Raw genomic sequence first — 22,745 nt, 5'->3', positions numbered from 1 at the left:
AATGTGCATTATAAAATAACGTTGTTACGTTGGAATTCGATATAGCAACAGACAAGGAATTCTTGAAAGCGCGCTCCCGTGACGTGCGCTCCTGTGGCTCGTACACTGTGCAAACTTCGGCTCTCCTGTACTGGTCAGTCCGTAACATGGTAATTCAGACTGGACTTCCCGGCGAGAAAGTGCCCAACCAGTGAAGTTCACGTGATGGCTCTTGTGCCCCCCACCCCCACCCGCATACCTTCGTGCAAGGCGGAGGTGCATGCATGCTCCTGCCTTAAATCCCAACGTCAGTAAAACGGCCAAACATGACTGGGTGAGTTTGTATATTCTTGGGAAAAAGTGGCAAACGTGCTGGTTTACGGAAATGTATGTGAAACGAGTAAAATTCGGCGGGTCGACAAAAATACATTGATCCATGTAAGAACATTGTCTCGTGCACTGAGCGTACAGTAAATACGCGCATGTAACTCGGTCTGCATCTAAACGGGATAGCCTACATTCTGTTTTTATTGATGCAATGGTGCAAATTTTCTCTAAGTGGACTTTATAACTTAACGTAGGCTATTAAAATGTATTTTTTAATGTACTTTGAAAATAGTTTTAGATACCAGTGGTATTGTTCTGAAGTCCTAAAAAGCATTTTCAGGAAGATTTAAGTCAGTCTGCGTTAAACATCAATGGCTTTAGTAGTGTGTGTGTGTGTGTGTGTGTGTGTGTATACACACACACACACACAAACACATTCTACTGAAAAGAGGGAAAGTTCAGTTGTTGGTCTACATTCAAACTGTGGGATTTTAAAATGCGACTTATTTTCTTAAAAGAAACGAATAATGAATAATGAATTATTTTGGTTATGTAGCTCCAGAAGCATTCATGTCACTGATGATCATCCGCTTCGTGTCTTCAAGGCCGGCTTTGAATATTGCGGGGGTGTAGGGGGGGGGGGTAATTACGGTCTTGTTCATATCCAACTACAGAATGTTGACTGATTGCTGTTCTTTGGCACTGCAATCGTTTCTGGACATTTGTTTTCATGGCGCCTTATCTATGGCACGAAAGTATGCAAAACCGCCGAACAAAGGGGGGGGGGGTGGGGGGGGGGGGGGGGGGGGGGGGAGAGACTGAGCTTCTTATGCATGGCGGCTGGAAATCCTATTAAAGTGTTTCGGCGGCCCGAGGGGGAGGCGAACGGCGGAGGCGTATTTTACAGGATTTATCGAGTTGCGCGTAATCTGGAATCTTTAGCTAAGAAACTTCTCATTTATTCTCATGGTAATAAACACGGCGTGAGAAAAACTTTACCGCTTCTTCTTCTTCTCATTATTACATTATTATATTAACAGTAGTTATAGCACAGATGCCTGACAACCATAGGAGCAGCGTTCGAGTCTCCGCTTTGTTCTCCCCGTGTCGTCATGGGTTTCCTCCAAGTACTCCGGTTTAACCCCACAGTCCAAAAACATGCTGAGGTTCATTAATTGGAGTTGCCAAATTCTCCGTAGATGTGTATGTGTGTGTGAGGTGAGTATGCCCTGTGATGGGTTAATTGCCACCCCATCCGTGTTTATTCCCTCTCTATTGGCTCTCCACCCTCTGTAGGATAAGCGGCGTGTTGTGCCAAAAAGCTATTTCGTGAAGTACATCTAATTTGGGTCGAGGATTATGAATTGGACACTTATCGTGTAGGCTACTTTTAGTATTTTTCTTACTGTTATTTTACAAACTTTTCAGAAAGGCCCCTTTCGTCCTTTCCTGGCCTCAGTCTTCGAGTCTGTCAAAATACGTCTTGCTTTACAGCTTTTCCCGAACTCGCACCCTGTTAAATTCCTCTTTTCGTTTAAAATTAATTTATTCTCCTTTTGATAAAAAAGGCATAACTTGTCTCTGGTAATCCTGCAGTTTTCCAGATCCCCGGAACAGTGTACAGATAAGTTGGCTCGCTCCGGCGGCGGAAAGCCAAAGGGAGGAGATACCAGTAATATTTTATGTATTTCTTTTAAAGAGCTACCTTTCGCAAAGCAGCGGAACATATCTAGCACAGTACAAGTAATTGTCGTGGCAGATTTTTTTATTTCTGCAAACCGCATTTTCTTTAACATCGTGGATGAGTTGTTATCTCTTTTGAAAACCGTGTCTAGTTTTAATGTAGCCTACCAGCTCTTAAAATATATTTTGTAACTTTAGTGCATGCTGTTCTCTGTTGGACGCCTATATGTCATAAGTCGTAGAGCGCAGGCAAGATAAATGGTTCTCCGGCCTAATCGAGAAAGTTTTCTGTATGGGGCATTTGTGTTTTTTTGCTGACAGATGACCCACAGTATGAGATTTAAGGAGAAGCGTGGGGTGGCGGGGGGGTCGGACCGAGCGCAGGCATCTGGTACCGTGTGTGGGATCGGCTCGATACATGTGGCCGTTTAAAAGTCTCAGCTGCACCCAGTATGAAGGGCAGGGCTGGTCAATGAATAACCAAGCTTAGTGGAGGGCAGGTGAGCGTGCATGTACTCACTCGGCAGACGGACGCCAGGGCCATCCGGCAAACGCGAACTGGCCCGACATCAAGGACCTTCCGCCACCTGTCATAGGAAAAGGTCAGAAATCGCAGGTGGCTCTTTTACTTTTCTTACCGTAGCTCTGCTCCATTCCAAAGCAGGACTTTGGGTACTGGGCTGGCAATGGCCGACGCAAGAGTGAACCGCCTGGGGTTCGTATTTTTTTCATTTCTGTGATGTTTCATGCGGGCACCTTTTTCCCTGCTACCGTCTGACAGACGGTTCTGGACAATAAGCGCTCGGACCGCAGAATTTGTTTCCCTGCCGGCAGTTTGGCTCCTCATCAGGTGATAATTATGCTGCAAACACTGCTACAATCAAACACTGACACTTTATTCCTAGATTCTATAGCTGACATGGGCTAAACGCTCAGTGTTTGTCCACTGTGATGTTTTAAAGTTAAAGAGCAATGCCCTGGTAATTATATACTGGTGTGCCTAAAGTAGACACACATTTTAGGGATATTGACTTCAGGGAGGCAGATGAGGAGCATCAGGGAGGGTGGGGTACTGGCCAATGCTTGGCTGGCATTATGGTGATACCGTAGATATATATCGCCAACTAGAGTGTAGGTGGGCAAAATTTGCTGACCGGGGCTAGAAAGTGGTGGGAAATTTAGGGCGAGGTTACAGCGGTAAAACTCCTTACCGGCTAATATTACAGACAAGACAGATATCGCGCATCGTCTGCGAGTGTCAGAAAGCTGCTGTCAGTTTGCAGGAGACTCCTGGAAATTTCGGGGGGAGGTGGGATGTCTGCTAAAGCAGCGTTTCTTAAACTTATTTTTCCTGGGGGACCAGTCATGTCAGGCTTTGGGCCCGGCATAAACGACCGCCCCTAACCCCCCGCCCATGCGTATTCGCATAGATAGATAGTTATTATTGCTATAGATAGATAGTATTATTATTCATCCATCCATCCATCCATTTTCCAAACCACTTATCCTACTGGGTCACGGGGGGTCCGGATCTCGGAAGCAATGGGCACGAGGCAGGGAACAACCCAGGATGGGGGGCCAACCCATCACAGGGCACACTCACACACCATTTACTCACACATGCATTATTATTATTATTATAATACCTGACTTGATTTGACTGAATTTTGATTGGTGCAGAAGCAAGCCTCTGCAGACCGGCAGGAACTCTCTTAACGGACCGGCACCGGTCCGCGGCACATAGTTTGAGAACGCTGTTCTAAAGCATTTAGTGATTGTGTCTATATACTGAAAAATATATACCATAACCCCTGCCTTGTACTATGTGCTACTTGGTATAAGATGGATGGATTTTCTTGTTTGTTTTTCCCACCCTTTCTTTTCAGGTGAGTGATACTTAGCATGCAAACCCAGTTAGCAGCCCAGCCCCTGAATTCCTTATAAACGGCGGCGTGTCGGCATGGAGACGGTGGTGATCGTGGCCATTGGAGTGCTGGCCGCCATCTTCCTGGCGTCGCTCGTCACTCTGGTCGTCGTCTGCAATCAGCGCTACTGCCACCCTGCCGGCCTGCTGCAGCGGCTCGAGTCCAAGTGGGTTCCGTGACGGGCGGAGTGAATTTGCGGCTGGGCCATATCGCTGTTTTGCAGAGGATTATGGGATATCCTTCAAAGACTTAGTTCATTTTCGTTCTCTGTAGAGGACATCGTGTTTTTGCTCATATCTCTCATACTATGCAGGCCACTCTGTTAAGTCCCGTTGTTCCTTAAAGAGGATAATTAAGGCTTTAATTGGCTTTTGGCTGGGGGGGGGGGTGCTTTTACTATCCAAACACTAACTTTATATAATTTCTTATTTTTAACTGGAGCTCCATAAGATATATTAACTGTTCAGCCAACCACTTATACTGAGCTTTTAGTACAATTCTTTAGTCGCTACGCCCCCTGCTGTCATGACACAAGCAGCAGTCTGGCTCAGCCTCCATCCTCTGCACTGAATCCGTTCTGCTGTACTTTGGACTAGATTAGTCCTGCGCTCAGGTCCCCACAACTACCGTTGATATTTGCACCACTGCTGATCAGATATGTACATTGGGTACGGAAGGCATCCCGTGTGTCCTAGCGATGCCGACCCCTCACACAGGCTCTCTGAAGCGGTCCAATCTTCTGGCATCTCCTTCTGGGAAAGATGGATTATTGCTGCAGGTTGCAACAGCAGGAGAGCGGGGAGTGTGTAACCGCTTTTCTGCAGAGATAGCAATGGGGTTAGATCTACGAGGACAGAGCTTAAGGGATGTTTTATCCTCTGTGCCAGGGAAGGAGAGGCGCAAGACAAAATGTTCAGTTTCCCCTGTGGATTTTCCGGCAGAGTGGCCTCAGCCAGCCGGTGCGAACAAGCCTCCCTCTGGGCAAACACTGTCTGTGGAAAAGCCCCACTGCCCCATGGCTGCTACGTTTTCAGTATGGCTCTGATAAGGCCTCCGGGAAAAGAGAAAATCTTATGGTGAAGGAAAAATTGGAAGCATTCGGCTACGACAGAAAGGATGGGAATGGAGACCATCTCAGAGAGACTGGCTTAAGTTTGCGTTTTTAAAGCAGACTTCTCGACGGAGATTGTGATGGAGGTCTCGTGTGAGTTTGTAGGGGCCTCCATGAGTGTATTACCGCAGTGTCAGTCCCCCCCCCCCCGAGTGTATTACAGCAAATTCAGTCTCCTGTGAGTGTACTACAGCAGACTTGGTGTCCTGTGAGTGTATTACAGCAAATTCAGTCTCCTGTGAGTGTATTACAGCAGACTTGGTGTCCTGTGAGTGTATTACAGCAGACTTGGTGTCATGTGAGTGTATTACAGCAAATTCAGTCTCCTGTGAGTGTACTACAGCAGACTTGCTGTCCTGGAAATATGTTTCTCAGCCTCGTGTGAGATGAGGAGGCACATTAATTGCTGGTGAAGGGGGTCTGCGTACACCTGCAGTTCTTTTCACAGCTACCCCCCATTTCGAACCATGCACAGGCCCAGGGTGGACCTGATCAGCGCCATGGAGAACCAGGCTGAGCCCTCAGAGCTGGAGCTGGACGATGTGATCATTACTAACCCCCACGTCAAGGCCATCCTGGAGGAAGAGGACTGGATGGAGGACGCCTCGTAGGTTTATCAAAAACGGAGAGCAAGATCAGTCCTGTAGCCATGTCACATTTCCTGCTATTTCCATCTTGACTGGGTATTTTTTCCCAGCATTGTCCAATATTTCACATTGGTGTTCTTCAGATTTTTTTGCAAGCTGTTGTTAGTCTTAGACCTCTTAGTTGAAAAATCACTTTTCTTTGTTTCAGTGGGCTGATGTCACATGGCATCGCCGTCTTAAAGGTAAAGTTACAATGTTTGCTTTAACTTTACGCGTAAAGGGACCATGGGTGAATCTCAATATGCGTACTTGACCATACTCGTGTTCTAGTGCACGGTAAAAATCCCTGGCTGTTGGTCTTGCTCCTCCCTAAATTTCAAGGATACATCAGTTGCAAACGAAACCAATCCCATGATTCATTGCGCCCCAAGTTAATTCTTGGAAGGCAAGTCTTGCCAAGACCACAAGTACGGTCTTTGCATTCTTGTTATTGAGATTCACCCAAGATGTGCTCAGTGGAGTATAGGGATTGATCTGTGTTTCCTTCTTAGATATGTCACACCTTGACTGAAAAGCTGGTGGCCATGACGATGGGCTCAGGGGCAAAGGTCAAAGCCCCCAACGGCCTCGGTGACATCATCGCCGTGGCCAAGCGTATTAACCCCAGGTGCGAGAGTGATACTGTTCCAACACAACTGGCTATTTTTTTAGCAATAAGGTCATATTAATTTATCCTGTTGGGTTTCCTTTAGGGTGGATGATGTCGTCCGAAGCATGTATCCACCACTCAGCCCAGTGCTGCTCGACGCCAGGTACATTAAATGTGTCGAAAAAATACATTTTAAAATCTTTAATTTAATTCCTTCTGTTAAAAATCCTGTGGGACTTCTATTTTACATATTAAACAATCTGTTTGTAGTACTGAAGATATGACCATTTGGTTTGGTCTGGGAATAAGCAGCGATTCTCAAAGGATATTGTTATATTCATTCATTTTCATTCATGACAGATTTTCTCGGCCGCTGTTGCATCTCACCCCCACAGAGCCACCGCCCTCTTCCTGTCCGTCAGCCACCTGGTACTGGTGACCCGCCATGCCTGTCGCATGTCTGGCAACCTGGACTGGATCGACCAATTGTTGCACACGGCTGAGGGTCACATGGTGGCGTTGCGGGAGGCGGCGTTGGCGTCTGAGACTGACTGCATGCAGCTGGGAGTGGAGGCTGTACAGCAGGAGCACACCATCTGATCTGCACCGCGCGCACACACACACACACACACACACACACACACAAGTTTGTAATTATATCTTTGTGGGGACTCTCCATTCATTTCTAAGGGGAAACTCTAATTACAACATGGCAACCTTAATCCCTACCCAACCTTAACCATAAGTAACCACGCAAAATACGAGTTTTTTGATTGCATTTACAGATCTTCGTGGGGGCCTGAAAAAATAGTCAGGTTTTAATTACACTGTGGGGAACATTTGGTCCACATACACACACACACACACACTTTGTATATATAGTATATTCGGCACATGAACTAAGATTGGCTTGAATCACATTATTGCCTATCTATTTACAGTAATACATCTCTGCGATACCTATCCCACAGCCATCACTGTACTGAGGCATCACATACAGCTGTTTCCAGTTGAGCGTCACCAAACACCAGCTTGCTTTGCGTCTAACTGACAATGCCACACTCTGGCTTCCTAAAAGCCTAAAAACCAGGGCGATTCCCAGCCACCCCAAGTCAGATCCCCCTGGGTTTTGCGACATTAACACCAAACCTGGCATCACAGACTACCAAACCATGGTTAGTTGGTTCTGTGGCAGTTTACCCTCTTACCACATTTGGGGTGTGAAAATATATTGAAAATAAATCACTAATCTGACCTTCTATCCCAAAGCAGCCACAAATTATTCAGCAGCCTGCTGCTGGGATTCCAACTGCTTATAGACGAGAGACCTGATGTATATAAACATAGTTGTTTTGTCCGGAAGGGAGCTTACAGTGATCCACAACAGGCCCATTGCATCCAGAATTTCTAGAAGTTCCATTTGGCTGACGCTGTTCTGACAGACGTCACAGAAATCCGTCACCATGCCAGTCAGAGTCACGCGTCCAGGATGGCCAGGTCACGAACGGTGGGTCTTTGCCAGGATCATCCCGGCAAAAAAAGGGGGGGGGGGAGGCCCGTTACCAGACCATTACACCGGCGGCATCAGATTTTACGGGATCTACTGCACACGCAGGAAGCAGCCATCACAATCGTCGTGGGATGAGACTGATGTTCACGCCTCTGTCATTCCAAATGCAACCAGCAGGCAAAAAGACTGATTAAGGAGACGGAAGTAGGCATGACGTCCGCTGTGGGAAACGCTCATAACCACGGTCCACAGCCTCAAAGCTTTACATTCCAGAAGGTCAACCAGATAAAACCCCAGGCAGCCTTGTACGTACCTTTCGATACGTCCCGCTGTGATTCAGATCAGAGGCACACTGCCACGACTGAAGTGACATTGGAAAGAACACCTTGTTATTCTTCTTTGATTGCTTCAATATTATTGACGATGTCCTGCTTAGAGATGCTCAGCTTCTCTCTTTCCACTGATTTGTACAGATTAAATTGTTTCTTACAAAATACAAGCATTTACCGCTCCTCTCCTTTGGATGCTCCACTGAGATTGACAGTTCAATGGAAAAGAGATTTTCTAGCTCTTATGTAACAAAATGAGATGTTTACATACAGGCTGCATAAGAAGAAATTGCAGCAGTTATCGAAGTTGAAAAGCCTGTTTATATTGGAAAAGCACTCTTTTCTAATCCTGGCAAACTTTTGGTACGCCCACACTACGTAGATTGGTGTGTCGATCAATTAATCCATGTTTGTCCATCCATCCATCCATTTTCCATAACTGCTGAGTTACTGCCAGTCACAGCAAGCCTGCAGACTACCTTTGAAAGCACAGCACACCCCAGGACAGGGAACCAGTGCAGTACAGCAGTGTTTTCCAACCTGGTCCTTGGACACCCCAGTCAGTCCACATTTTCGCTCCCTCCCAGCTCTCTGTCAGACAGTCCACATTTTCGCTCCCTCCCAGCTCCCTTGCCAGACAGTCCACATTTTCGCTCCCTCCCAGCTCCCTACCAGACAGTCCACATTGTTTCTCTGTCTAGGGTCCCCAAGGGCCAGGTTGGGAAACACTGCACTCCGGGACGCGCTCACTAAAACCACACTCTTACTGCTGAAATACTGGAGAGCGCTGAGAACACCACAGGGAATGGACTGAGACTGCACACACACAGAACCAGGACAGGAACTGCACTCGAGGTCACACTGCTGCCCCCTATTGTCAGGATCATCAATGCAACATGTAGAGCTCTGACAATATGTATTTTTTAGTTATATATATTTGTTATGGAAATAAATTTCATTTATTAATTCACATGTATCAACTTCATTCCATTTGGTTATATTAATGATGAGATTATTTTGAAAACTTAAGTTTTACAAATATATTATATCTGTAAAATATAAATTAACCATACAGTTAATCTGAACTATTAGGGCTACACAGAAATGCATACATACATACAAAGTCAATGAACTTGTAAATTTACACATAATTTTTTTGAAAAGGTACAGATTTTTAATCTCCCTTGGGAGTGTCGAATAAGGTTCGTGGGGGTTTAACGAGATAAAAGGATCCATAGGGATGAGAACATGCTGATGGCGGGTCTGTTAACGACATCTCACTTCAGGATCATCTGCCACGGCCACGTGTGTGGAGCAGCAGTTCAGAAAACAAGGTAGAAAGGAAGCTAGATGTTTACGCGGCCTTGGGGGACCCACTTAAAGTTCACATTTTTGCTCCCTCCCAGCCCCCAGCCAATCAAGGACACCGAATACCTGGTACAGGTGTGCTGAAAGATGGAAGGGAGCAAAAATGTGGACTGTCTGGCCGGGAGCTGGGAGGGAGCGAAAATGTGAACTGGCTTGGGCTCTACAAGCACTGGATTAGGAAACACTGCTTTAAACCACTGGGGGACCTTGATTCTAAGCTCAAGGGCCGTGCAAGTGACCCCGCTTGGAAACACTCACCGACCACGAGCGACTGCCAGAAATAATCAGCTTGATAAAAGGGTGGTGAAAGAAGCCAAAAAAAACAAGAGACTCTTTATAACAAAGTCTCAGTTATACACTGTACACCCGAACCTTCTTAGTTAGCTAGAAAATGTGCCTCTTCCTCTAAGAATAAAAGATACAAAAGTGCGTGCTCGTCTACGCTAAATATTTCTTTATACGGACATATGCCACAACAGTATATTTTGGCTCTTTTTCAAAAGAGGCCTTCGCTTTTCTTCTGCTGGGTTGGCTTCCAGCTCTGGGGAGAATCGAATCCATCCCGGCCCCCCTTCAACGGCGTCTGAGAGAAACAGGATTTTTTTTTTTTAATAACTGGATGCCACGAATGGGTACATACTTCAAAAAGACTGTCAAATCTTCAGTTACCAAAAAGCTAGTGAGAGTCATATGAAATATAGCGTTAAATTCTCCTGGCTTCCGGTATATCGGTGATATTTCAGCCGTGCAGTTATTAGTTAGGATATAAAAACCAAGGCTACCGATCTGAGCGATTAATGGTGGGGATTTGATGCGTGGATTTAACAGTACACACACGCATGTGCAAACACAGTGCTGTATTTTAGAACAGAGATTGTCAAGTAGAAAGGACCTCTGATCTGAAGGACGGCTATAGACGCTACATAGAGTGGTTGCAGGATCCTGCCTGGAAGTCTTGGACTGGGTGGGGATCCACTCCATTGGCTTGTGTCCTACCAGGTGGCTCCTCCCCCAGGAACTGGGACTTGCTCAGCCTGGCTAAAGCATCCCGCACCAGCATCACCTTTCCACGCGGCACCTCCCCCTGGCCACAGGAACAAACTGCTCTGAAATCCCACACGCAAGGCTGCCAAACACATTCACAACCACTCCTGCCCCCTGGGGACTCGTGTCCTACCTGCAGCCCCGGATTCCTTTCCCATTGGGGAAAGATGTTGGTGAAGGTACTGGGTTCTAAACCCTCCTGAATCAGGTACGCCTCCGGGGGCCGCTGTGGGTTGCGCTCTGAAAGGCAGAATTCCGCGAGAGTCACTCGGTGGGCTTGAACATAACCAGCACCCTCTGGTAAAAGGGGGGGGGGGGGGTTGGATCTATAGCAATTAAAGCAGAGCCCTCCCCAATACCCTGACCCCTGACCTTTGCAGTACTGAATCACCGTCTTCATGGCACACTTCTGCTCCTCGTCCCAGCGGACGGGCACTGAGCCGGCACGACCCACTTCACCCGCCCCCCCACTTTGCCACAGGTACACCTCCATGCTGTTGTCCAGAAGGAAGAGGGCTGAGAAACGGGGCAGAAAATGCAGACGTCACGATGGGCGGAGTGCGGCGCGGCGGACAGAGAGCCGTGATTGGTCCGCGGTGTTTGCGCCTCGACTGCCCCCAGGGAAACTCCTCATGTGCACGACAGCTGAAGCTCTGCCTGTGTGTGCATGTCTTTCCTTAATAACTGATCCCTAAAAAACAGCATATGCTTCCGTCAGATAACCTTAAAGAAGCCTAAAATGCTTTTGCGTATTCCTGAGGCGCTGGGCTTCAATAACTGCATCAACGTGAATATGAAAAGGAAGCCGGTGTGGTGTGTGTGTGTGTGTGTGTGTGTGTGTGTGTGTGTGTGTGTGTGTGTGTGTGTGGCGCCGTGGGGGTGTAGCCTCACATGGCTGTGGCACTGAGTACAGGACCTCCTGCAGGAAGGGCATGGCCATAGCTGCCCCACCCACATGGGTGGGGCTTAATAGCTCCTCCCCCTTGAAGACGCCTGAGGACGCACTGAGATGAAACAGGCGCGGTATGAAGTTGTACTTGCCGGGGTCTGGAGAAAAACAGCAGAGCCCACTGTCATCTATACTGAACGGCATTTCCCATAAGGCTCCTGTTAGAACCAAACTCAGGGCGATGACCCTTTTATCCATCGAGATTTTTCCGGCGGATTTTCTTTACCCGGCTTATGGCACTTGTCACAAACAAGGACATTTCGCTGAGAACTGCACAAAAATCTAGACAGGCGAGTTGATACATGTCACAAAATTTGCACATTTCACTTTTTTATCTCTTGGAGTTACGCACCAACTAAACGGCAAACGAATGTTCCATCTTTCCACTTTTCGATGCCTCTGGGAAAACAAGGCGAGTCTATATATATGGGCTGAGTGGGCTGTGTTCAGTACCTTGGAGCATGCAGTCGTAGGCCTTCCTGTCCTGCTGCCCAAGGGCGTGCCAAAACTCAGCTGGCTCCGCCCCCTCTTCTACTTCTTGCACCCGCACCCTGCTGTTGCTGCTCAGACCTAGCTCGGGGGGGCAACTGTCACATAAACACACACACACTGGATCAATCCCTTTATATAGCGCAAAGATAGTACAGATCCAACTTAGCGCTGGACTGTACCATCAGAGCACTGAAGGGGTGGGGTGGGGGGGCGGCTGAGGGAGATACCACTTACACCTGCGTGAGGCGCTCTACAGCCCTCCTGGCTACATCTCGGGTGATGCTGTGGGACTTGCAGCCGTGCCACAAGTACACCGCCCCCTGGTGGGCACAGAGCAGAACAAGAGAACTGCGGGAACGCAGGCTAGCACAGCAACACTCTACCTCCACCAGGGAGGCCTCGGGTTCGATGTTGCCACGTGCACAGAACAAACGCCAACCACCTGGGAAAAAAACACACACACACACACACACACACACACACACACACACACACACACACACACAAGCAGCTGAATACCCGAACATATCACTACTACGCCAGATCTGCCAGTGCTACCAAATGATCACACCTTAATGTCCACTTAAAAGGATCTACTAGAAATGCTGCTACATGTCTTGACAACTCCTAGTTCACTTTAACCTTCCTTTTATATGGGCCATTCGGGCATGAAACTGCTGATACATGTTACAATAGCACAAGTTCACCTTAACGTCCACTTAAAAGGACCCAGCCAGGCACCGAGTTGCTGCTTTGTGCCAATAATGCCCCTCGGGTACCTCTTTTGTCGGCACTGTCCTTGCGGCTCCCTCTGTGGATGACCAGGCCTCCCTGGAAGAGCCGCAGGAAAGATGGAGGCTCCGTTCCCTGGAGAACAAGCACCTGGATTCACGTACAGAGAGCAAGAGAGAGAGAAGGGCAAAGGTGTTTCACGTCTGCCATTGTCTCAGGCTGCGGGAGCAACGACCTCCAGCCATGTCCGTGCACAGAGTTCTGTCCTTCTGGAAAGTTCCCGTCAATGGTGATTGATCGTGAGGAGCTCGGCTGTCGGGCGCGATCGACGCCGTTAGAGGGCACGCGGGAATCGGGACTTAAATTAATCACAGCGGCTGGATGAGCGAACTGAAAGCAGAACTTAATTGCTGTCATCTGGCAAGGGGGTAAACAGCAGCCTACAGGGTGTTAGTGCAGGAAGTCGGAGCGTCTCAGCCGTAGCCAGCAAGAGTGGATGTGGTGGGATTGAAAACACAAATCAGCAGGAAGTGAACAGGAAAATTATACCTGTCGACAGGTCACAGAATTACACTTCTGTTGTGTGATCAAAGTGGCAACATGCTCACCGGCGCCCCCTTCTGGTCGTCTGTCTCCGCGACTTTCGGGGCAGAGGTTCCCCTGCCAGTGCAGTGACGGCCCCTCCACAGGAAGCAGCCGCCGTGCTCAGTCCCAAAAGCCCCACAGCTTGGGCCCGCTGAGGACAAACACTCATCAGTACACACACATACTGTATAGCCACACTCAAAAATACCCCCCCACTCGCACAATACTAATGTACCCACAAAGAAATACATACAGATTTAAATATCTACATAAATAAACACGTACAGACGCAAACATATAAGTATATAACATATTAACAATATATAATACTCTAATATATAACCTTGGGTTCAGATCCCACCCCTAACCCTTACATGCCAGTTGTCACTCCTCCCAAAACTTGATACTTGTTTTGTTTCCCTACATGTTTCCCTTATGCAGAAGCACCTGTGTTTTCTGTCCTCTCCTGCCCACCGTACATTTAGATCCTCGTCTCCCCTCCCACACCCAAACATTCTGCCCACCCCTCTCCATTTCCCTCGGCCCTGTCCGCTGTCCCAAGTCTTACTTTGTTAAAAACACACGTGCAGTGCATACCGATACCGATCGATACCGTTTGACGGAAAGTGCCTCTGCACTGCAAATGGGCAGGTGACGAGCATCTTGACATTGACACGGGACTGATTACGTATCCTTGGCGGGTCGGACTCACCTCCGCTGGAGACAGAGCGCCTCCGGCCGACCACGTAGGCGTCCCCCTCGTGGAGCTGAGCCGCACCCTCTGGCAGCAGCAGCCGCTCGCCCGACCCCCCGACGTGCCAGACGTCTACGGCGTCCGCCTCCACCCGCTGGCCGGCCCCCGTTGCCAGCAGGCCACGCCCCCTGGCCTGCTGCCCACTCCCGGCCCCGCCCACCAGCAGGGCCTTTACGTCACAAGGCCGCAGCTCATCAGTCTGCCCGTTCTGGATGAGCGGGGAGGGGGACAAGAAGGCATATGGCGTCTCAGACTCACAACCTACTAACTGAACATAACTTAGCTGTGACAGAGTCAGTCACCATGATGGGATGGAGGACATCACAACCTGCAGGCCCAGGGGTAAGAAGCACATTTTTATTATTACTCACAAATTACTTGCCTCCCTTGGACAAAGGCATCCACTACATAAACAAAGGTATTAGGTATTATAGTTTGCTCACATATTTTTATTTTTTCCATATTATTTCTTTGACAATCTAAGCCAGACGGCACCTGGCCTCCCTGAGACTCAGAAGGTCCCGGTCCCCAGCTTATGGAGGCAGCCGACCCAAGATCACGCCTCCTCCGGCTCCCCTCACCTCCTCCTCCATGCTGTCGTTCCGCTCTGCCCAGTCCAGGAATTTCTCCTTGAAGAGAACCGTCTCGTGGTGCTCAGTCAGGAGCCCAAACAGAGCCCAGGGGGGGCGTCCCACACCCTGCCTGCAGAGAGACCAGACGCCACTTGGAATTCTCACCTAAAACCAGTAGTCATCACTAGTGATGATACCACAGCTTGCCATTTCCAGGAATATTTGGCTGGAGTGCACTTCCACTCCACTAGGTGGCACTGTTACTCATTAAAACATTAAAAATGAAATGCCACGTACAAGGAATATATGGCACACAAAATATGGAATTCCAAGTTGAGGTTGGACAGATATATAAATACATAAAAGCACTACACACACTTAACTATCTGTTAAATAGTAAGACTGTATAAGCGGGATGAAATTAACAAAACACATTCTAGAACATTGCTATTGTAAATTGTAAAGTGTGTGTCTATTGTGTGTCATCTGTTGTGTCAAATGTTACAACTTATGTGTGTGCGCTGCTCCTCTATGCCAAATCAAATTGCCCCTCGGGTACAAATAAAGTTTTTTGAATTGAATTGAATTGAATTGAAGTGTTCTGTAGCTCATCAAGTACCGCATTGTGCCAATGGGTCGTGGGTTAAAATCCCGGGGAGCACACAAATCGGAACTTTTCCCTCTACTGTAAATTGCTTTGGATAAAAGCATCAGATAAATTAATAAATGTACATGAATACAACTGGGATTAGTTGTAGATACACTTGAGTGACAGCTGGAATTAACTGACACACCTTTATTTAAATACAGCAGCTATATCTTAACCTCTCGCAGTTTCAGCATTATATGGGTCATTCTCACAAACTCAATACACAACATGGCAATTTTATCAATTTTTAGTCTGAAGCCTGAAATCATACGTTTTATTGTATTACCATTTAATTTCTGTAATAAACAAAAGGTATTTCATCAAATGCAGGGCAAGAGCTACAGCAATGTCAAAAAAATACATATTATACAAATTGATTGATGTGCAATAAAGTTGAAATATGTATGAACATTTCATCTAGTTTTTGGTTATTTGACCTTAAAACTGTTACAGTAATGAGATTTTTGCGAAGAATGGTTAAAAATCGTTCAATCAGAGCAACAAACGAGTTTCAATATACATAGAAAGTTAAAGTGGTGTCAATTGTTCTACATGAGAAAACAAACATTGTATTTCATTGTAACTTTTTTCCCTCTTAAATGTCAGGTTTGTGAGAATGATCCGCATACAGTGTGGCTGGTGAGAGAACCTCACCGTCGGCTCCCCGGGCTGCAGTTCAGGGGGTCCAGGGGGTTGACCCTGCAGTTGCTGTAGTCGTAGCCTCCCCCCCACATCTGCCTGCCCAGCTGCAGTGCCAGCTTCCTGTCGCTCTGGGGGGCATCGCTGCCGTGCCACACGTACACCTCGGTGCCAAAGTCAAACACGAGCACCTGGAACCGGATTGAGGGGGTGTGATGACCACACAGAGGGTCATGGGGGCACACATCTGGGGCACGGCAGCCCGACAGTGCAAATCCTCCTTAAACTGTGTGCATCTACACATAAAAACAAAATCAGATCTATTGCATCTGTCTGTATCTAATCATTCACACAGAAAAACATGTGTCTGTATGTGTATAGACCACAGCACAATTTTTTGTTTAATTAATTTTTCAATCTATGGGTGTGCCTGTGAATAATATATATACGACCTATGTAACTTACAACTTTACGACCGTTCCCAGACCGTTCCCACATTGCTGTTGTAACGCTTCTAAATTTCGCACAGCATTTACGAAGTTCCCTTGATTTACATCAAATACAGACACTTTTTTGAAACCTTACTATGAGTTTTCATTACATATTTAAAAATATAGATTTTCATTTCAACTTTTAACATGTTTCATAATTCGAAAATCAATTTCCTTTACGAGTTTCCTACAGCAGGAATATTACGTATTATCGGATGAAATAGCTTCAGTGTAGTTAGCTACTTGTAGTGCAGCTACCTACTATATTAAAGCAGTAGTTCGGCTGTAGCTTACATACTTTTAATCATAAGTAGCTTGTAGCTATGGGTGCATATGTGTGTGTGTGTGTGTGTGTGTGTGCCTGACAAAGAGCATTATGGGAACGCAAACAGAAGGGGGAGAGCCTTACCGCTGCGGCGCCGAGCAGGGACACAGTGGGCATGGAGGCCCAGGCCTCCTCCACAGGGACCAGCCGGTCCGTCACCAGACGGTACGCACAGTTGGACTCCACCACCCCGCTTTCATAGGCCTCGTCCTCGTCTGGCTGGCCTGCGCCTGTGAGACACACACACACACACACACACACACACACACACACACACACACACACACACACACACACACACACACACACACACACACACATCCATCCCATGGTCACACCAGGCCAACCGTGGCACTTCATTTCTGCTGAAACAGCACGAACCGTGCCTGAGAGACTGACCAATCATAAGCGACCTCTCAATAATCAACCAATCAGGCCGCTCTTTGCTGCTGTCGATATTCCTCCTGTTTTCGCGTGAATGGCTTAAGCAATAATACACACCAGCGTCAAGTGAACGAATTTAAATGAATGAATAAATGCATATTTTGTTCCTGTTCCTCTTAGCTATCCTATATATCGAACTGTGCATGTAGGTGTATGGTGTATATATATATATATATATATATATATATATATATATATATATATATATATATATATATATATATATATATATATATATATATTTGTCTCTTTGGTTTTCTATATCTTCTCTCACATCGCTGTCAGAGATTTGTTGCCACAGGATTAGCTACCCAATAAAAGGAAGGACAAGGAAAGACACCAAAAGGTGTCCCTCACCTCTGTACTCCACCCTGCCCTGCAGCAGGCTCCAAAACTCTGTGGCCAGGCTGCTGTCCGAGTCGACCTCCTCCTCCAGGACGGTCACCTGAGGCGCCCGGCAGCCCAAGTCCCGCCTCGACAGCACATGGGACGCCATTTCCGAGGCCTGCGCCGTCCAAGAAACAGACAGGCCTGGTTACCCCGGCTACCAGAGGGCCTATGGTCCTCCGGAATCATGACAGGGTCTGGGGGTGGTGAAGTTAATTTCCTACCCAGAATACCAGCTGAGGCCAACCCCTAGCCAAATGACAACTTCAGTCAGGCAGCTAATAGAGAATGCTGAACAAACTATTATTCCCTTTGTCTCCGCAGGACAGGAGCTCCCCCTACAGGACATTAAACCTACATATATTACACAGAGAGCAGACACTGAAAATGTGCCACCCCCTCCATTATATTGCCACATATTAAAATACAGCCTCCCCCCAGGTTACGATTGGTTTATCGGAACGTAACCCCATCATAAAGTGAAAATGCATTTTAATACAGTACACCTAACCTAACAAATATCATAGCATAGTCTAGCCTACTTTAAACAAGCTTAGAACACTTACATTAGCCTACGGCTGGGCAAAATTATTAACACAAAGCCTATTTTATAATAAAGTGCTGAATATCTCATGGAATTCATTGAATAATGTACTGAAAGTGAAAAACAGTTACCCACCGTAAAGTCGAAGTATCGTAACACGGAGCATCATAGCCTGGGAAGCGTCCGTACATGTAAGCCAAACATGAAACGCGAGCGTCCACCAAAACAGGGTCCACGATTTAACGTGATGATAGTGTGAGATGACTTGAGCTAATAGGGATGTCAGATGGGCCCGTCGGTGTTAAGGTTGAGTGTGCCTTACCTTGGCTCTCTCGGCGACATTGGCAGACTTGCCGTTCCATAGGTAGCATTGTGTAGGTGTCACAAGCAGAAAGCAATCGCCACTGTTCAGGGTTCGCGCTGCCGGCTCTACTAGCCGCACCTGGACGTGCCGTCGCCCTGTCCGTCGTGAGCAACACATACTGTGAGTAGAAGCTTCGAGGCCAAGCTTTAACTCTGCTTCACATTATACACAGGCCCTGTCATCTGTCTGACCATAATATTGGTGTTTTGTCTTGTTAAAAAAAACTACAATACCCAGCAGCCCCTGCATGAAATTTACCCATCAACCCCCAAGGGTCACCTGAAATGCAGGCAACACCCCATGGCCTCTGACCTTTTATGTGGATAAGCATTAGTTCACTGAATGGGAGGGTGCCATTGCCGGACTCAGAAGAGTTGGTTCTTTGTAGACTGATGTTGCCTGATTGTAGACTGAAGTTTTCCTCACCAGATTGGCCTGCTAGTGATGACAGTGATGCTGGAAGGTTAAGCAAAATCATTCTAGCCAAAAATGACACTATAGTCCACTGATATTACCCACAGACATGCAGAATGTAAATTTTTTTATATAAAACATCACTGGTTTAAGCCTCTGGACAGACATTACTGCTGTATCCTTTGACAAATTGCCAGAAATGCTTAACTAAGAAATATAATGTATGATGCTATAATTGCTCGTCGAAGCACTCAAATGGGTAACAATAATAAGAAGAACAGATGGGTGCAGGATTTAATGAAAAATGTAAACTACACTTTGCAAATCAGTTTGGATAAAATATCTGCCAATTAATTAAATGCAAAATAGCAGAGCAAAGTGCTCAGGAATCAGGGAGGAACGAATTACAGCTGCCTGAACCGCGAGAGCTGCAGAGGGAGTTTGCCCAGCACCGAGGAGGGAGCGGAGGTTGGGCTTGAGGGTCCAGCTTCGAAGGCACTGGACCCTACGTTCTTTTCGGCGATTGTCCACAGACACAAGCACTTTATTAGTCTGTTAAGGCTGACAGACAGGTCACATGACCTTGCACATATAAATGTACTTTAATTTTAAATTATAAATTGCATTAAGAGGTGGTCAAGCCAGGAAAGGGTGGTACATTGGGTGTGGTGCCATTCATGTGATATGACATACGACTCACTGTTGTTCACTTGCACCCGCTCCGTCTCCAGGGTAACCGCGGAGATCCGCTGTTCCGTGTACTCCTGCCGGACATCGTCCCGCGCTGCCAGAGCCCGCAGGGGGTTCCGGGATGCCTGGGTCTTCCGGTTTGGACGCACGGACCGCTTGTGCTCTGCCACTGCAGATCTCAGCCTTGACACACACACACACACCGAGACAGCATTAAACAAACGGCATGTTGTGCCAGACATCAGTGTTGTCACGGAAACCCTGGCCCAGTTAGGGCCACTGTGTTTGTGGGCTTTGAAGTTAACTCCCTCTTTGGAAACGGATTTGCATCTGGAACGTCAGTGATACGACTTTCTAGCCAATGCCTGGAACAAGTGAATCCAAACGGGAAATTAAGAGACGAGGAAAATGATTTAGCAAAATCCTATGACGTTTAATAGACCAGGGTTTTATAAATGGTGTAAAACGTTCACTGTGATATGTAAGGTCAGTGGTTGGTCCTTGGTTAAAGGTATGAAGTACATTGACACCACACAAGGAAGCCCATCAAACCTACAGGAAGAGCTGAGAAAATCAATCAGAGGACTGATGTACCATAAGTCTGTGACACAAGCCGAAATGTAAGGCAGTAGTATGTCCCTTCGAATCAAGGGTGAAGATCACAGGGCACAATCTACAGACATACTTTGGCATGTCGGACTGAAAGATGGCACCAAAGTCTTGCTCGTTGCTGACAGAGACACTGGAGCTCATGGAGGATGTGGTCACGGCACTGTAGAAGCAGCCAAAGGTCTCCTGACTGTCCAAAGTCATCACTTCCTTCATGGTCTCTGCGGTGACCCGGACAGAGGACTCCAGGTGCCCAGTAGCTGATGGGAAGGGAAAGTGTTCAAGGGATTCCCATTGAATCTCAAAGGTTTCCCATTGAATCTCAAAGGTTTCCCATTGAATCTCAAGGGATTCCCACTAAATCACGATCTCCGCTTTCAAAGTCAGAGGATTAGATGGGTGGGAATCCAGAGTGACACAAAGCTTTTAAGTTAGAGCAGTTGTTAAAATCATTTCAAAGCAGCCGAATCACCTTAAAAACTCATTAAACTCAACACAAACTCAACTGCTTACAGGCACCATCTGCTCCACAGAAAGTCCACCCCATCCAAAAGCGATTCTGACACGCCAAACAATTTTGTTTTGACTGTGCTTATTTTGCATGCCAGCTTACGGCTTGGCAATGTTCATTATTAGATGGAGAAGCATAATTCTACCTCATTATGCATCACCCAGTGCCAGCTATAGTGTTTCCTCACATTGTTCCCCGGGAAGAACGACAATTATCATAAAGCGACTCAGACCCTGCCCTCTCAGGTCGATCTGCCCGCTGAACAGCATGGAGCTCCTGCAGGCCTCCTCACCTTTGATCCTGCGATGCTCCTCTTGCTCCTGAAGGCCATGTGCAAACTCCAACATGGACACGTCAGCTAGAGGGACCTGGGCAGTCGACAGCAACTGTGTCATCATGTTAGCATGCAGTGTGGGTATCAATGAACAGTCGACTCAAAACAATTTTCATCCTCAATAAGAGAAAATGGCTTTAATGGAATAGCTGAAAATAATTTAAATGCGATTTAGCTACTCTTTGATGGAGGCCAGCATGTAATCGTCCCATTTTACAAATACAGTGTAAAAATCTTAGGCAGTCAAAGGAAATATATGCATATTAAGAGTAACACAATAAAAACCAACAGCAGTTTCTTCTTTGCCTCAAAATGTTACCGATTCCTTGTTGAATCGCTAGATGATCACCACTTCAGACCCCAGATCTCTCCTCAGGGGCACCTCAGCCGTTCCAAGAGTTTGATCAGTTTTAGCACAAGCTCACTTAATTAACTTCAATAGTTTAAAAAGTCAATGAGGTATAGATTGGCCATGCTAGACGTGCTCGTGGTCGAGTCAGCAACACATGGGGGGGTGTTGGATGCCTGCTGGAAATACCAGGCTGAATTTATGAGAGCGTTTGAAATATTCCAGCTAACACACTTTAACAGAGAAATTGGCACCGTTTTACACTAATGTGAAGATTTTTTTAAACATCATTCTCTATGACTGCCTAAGACTTTTTGCACAGTACTGTACAAATGACAAATTTGAAACTCTTTAACTTACACCGAAACGTTGTTGAGAAGAAAAACAGAAAACTTGCGTTAAGGCTTTTTAACGTTTTTTTTTTTGCGTTAAGTGACTTTTATTACTAATGGCAGCATTTTTTAAGCCTGCGTAACGTAGCCACACCCTACCGGCGTCTACACTGGTAAGAGAGTTTACTTCACCTTTGACCCCAAGGAAGCGCAGGACTCTTTCGGATCTGCAGAGGTCACCTCCTGGGCCTCGTAGGAGTGGGTGGTCTGGAAAAAGCAGACAGGGAAAAAAAGAGAGAGAAGCTCTCAAAAGACCCTGGTCGATAACGTCCGTCTCCCAACCACACATCCGGTACAGGGTCACAGGGGTGTTTAGAGCAATGGGTAAAAAGAACATTCATTTCACGCCTGCAGCCATTTCACCAAAACGTAGCAAAACTCGGTTCAATCAGAAAGAAAGAGGAAGAGGAGGGGGGGGTCAGCGAAAGGTATCAGGCAAAACATCCGGTCATGTTAGCTGAAGGGATCATGGAAGGTAACCAATGACTCAACGACACATAATTAGTTTAAAAAGCACAAAAACAACCATTCGAGATTGTGGTCGTGTGTGAAACGCTTCAACATCCAGATGCACCATTTGCAATGGCGTGTGTTCGTTTTGCTGTTACCCTTCTAAAACCGTTGAACTGTTACGTTCAAGCGTCAGGTGTGGCCCACAGGCCCGGCTGTGACACCTCCCTTGCTGCTGTCTCCCCAGGGCTGACCTCCGACCCCTAAGCACACCTCCCCACCCCCCCCCCCCCCCCCGTCTCCAATCCCAGGGGGCCTCGTCGACTGGTCGCTTACCTCACTGTCACAATATCTGCCCATTAGTGTGGTACAGTTAAGCTCAAGGAGGAAATCCGAAAGAGGGTTGGGGGGAGGGGGGCAATTATAAAAGTAAAAAAAAAAAAAACAAAATAAGAGACAAAAGATCTTTCGTGTTTATCCAGCGGTGCGTGTAGCCCGCAAAATTATTTGCAGATTATTTACAATAAAAGTGTCAGGAAAAAGTACTTAACTCGCAA

General features: G+C 46.9%; 2 protein-coding genes across 16 annotated transcripts in view; one reads left to right on the top strand and one right to left on the bottom strand.

Moving 5' to 3' along the window:
• The first annotated feature begins 51 nt into the window (after window positions 1–51).
• On the top strand, window positions 52–8,270 carry tmem98 (transmembrane protein 98). Of its 2 annotated transcripts, none has more exons than XM_049003163.1 (7): window positions 52–313; window positions 3,876–4,080; window positions 5,501–5,632; window positions 5,821–5,854; window positions 6,164–6,279; window positions 6,365–6,424; window positions 6,622–6,742. In XM_049003163.1, the coding sequence occupies exons 2-7, from the start codon at window positions 3,950–3,952 to the stop codon at window positions 6,698–6,700; spliced, it is 552 nt and encodes a 183-aa protein (XP_048859120.1). In that variant the 5' UTR covers window positions 52–313; window positions 3,876–3,949; the 3' UTR covers window positions 6,701–6,742. The 2 variants fall into 2 exon arrangements, with proteins under 2 accessions (XP_048859120.1, XP_048859119.1); XM_049003162.1 differs by having other exon boundaries at window positions 60–313; window positions 6,657–8,270.
• The window catches only part of svilc (supervillin c), a 38,934-nt gene continuing 22,636 nt past the window's right edge, over window positions 6,448–22,745 (bottom strand). For 8 of the 14 annotated variants that reach the window (XM_049003149.1, XM_049003160.1, XM_049003155.1 and 5 more), the window contains 20 exons: window positions 21,871–21,945; window positions 20,956–21,031; window positions 20,229–20,412; window positions 19,554–19,726; window positions 18,752–18,895; window positions 18,398–18,534; window positions 17,502–17,649; window positions 16,785–16,930; window positions 15,900–16,075; window positions 14,606–14,726; window positions 13,983–14,232; window positions 13,294–13,421; window positions 12,733–12,835; window positions 12,188–12,395; window positions 11,915–12,048; window positions 11,404–11,559; window positions 10,885–11,028; window positions 10,646–10,752; window positions 10,415–10,552; window positions 6,448–10,051 (listed from right to left, as the gene is read on the bottom strand). In XM_049003149.1, the coding sequence (XP_048859106.1) occupies window positions 9,965–10,051; window positions 10,415–10,552; window positions 10,646–10,752; window positions 10,885–11,028; window positions 11,404–11,559; window positions 11,915–12,048; window positions 12,188–12,395; window positions 12,733–12,835; window positions 13,294–13,421; window positions 13,983–14,232; window positions 14,606–14,726; window positions 15,900–16,075; window positions 16,785–16,930; window positions 17,502–17,649; window positions 18,398–18,534; window positions 18,752–18,895; window positions 19,554–19,726; window positions 20,229–20,412; window positions 20,956–21,031; window positions 21,871–21,945 (2,835 nt within the window). In that variant the 3' untranslated portion in view covers window positions 6,448–9,964. Of the gene's footprint in view, window positions 10,052–10,360; window positions 10,570–10,645; window positions 10,753–10,884; window positions 11,029–11,403; window positions 11,560–11,914; window positions 12,049–12,187; window positions 12,396–12,732; window positions 12,836–13,293; window positions 13,422–13,982; window positions 14,233–14,605; window positions 14,727–15,899; window positions 16,076–16,784; window positions 16,931–17,501; window positions 17,650–18,397; window positions 18,535–18,751; window positions 18,896–19,553; window positions 19,727–20,228; window positions 20,413–20,955; window positions 21,032–21,870; window positions 21,946–22,745 lie in introns of all 14 variants that reach the window. The other 6 variants (XM_049003156.1, XM_049003157.1, XM_049003158.1 and 3 more) reach the window with 6 other exon arrangements.

Source organism: Brienomyrus brachyistius, unplaced genomic scaffold, assembly GCF_023856365.1.
Source record: "Brienomyrus brachyistius isolate T26 unplaced genomic scaffold, BBRACH_0.4 scaffold75, whole genome shotgun sequence".
Classification (NCBI taxonomy): Eukaryota; Metazoa; Chordata; class Actinopteri; order Osteoglossiformes; family Mormyridae; genus Brienomyrus; species Brienomyrus brachyistius.
Note: the sequence above shows the minus strand (reverse complement) of the source record. Positions and strands in the feature narration are given on the sequence as shown.

Coding starts and splice junctions, on each gene's coding strand:
- tmem98 (XM_049003162.1), top strand. CDS start 3,950: ATGGAGACGGTGGTGATCGTGGCCATTGGAGTGCTGGCCGCCATCTTC. Junction 5,633..5,820: donor GACTGGATGGAGGACGCCTC/GTAGGTTTATCA, acceptor TCTTTGTTTCAG/TGGGCTGATGTCACATGGCA. Junction 5,855..6,163: donor ATGGCATCGCCGTCTTAAAG/GTAAAGTTACAA, acceptor TTTCCTTCTTAG/ATATGTCACACCTTGACTGA.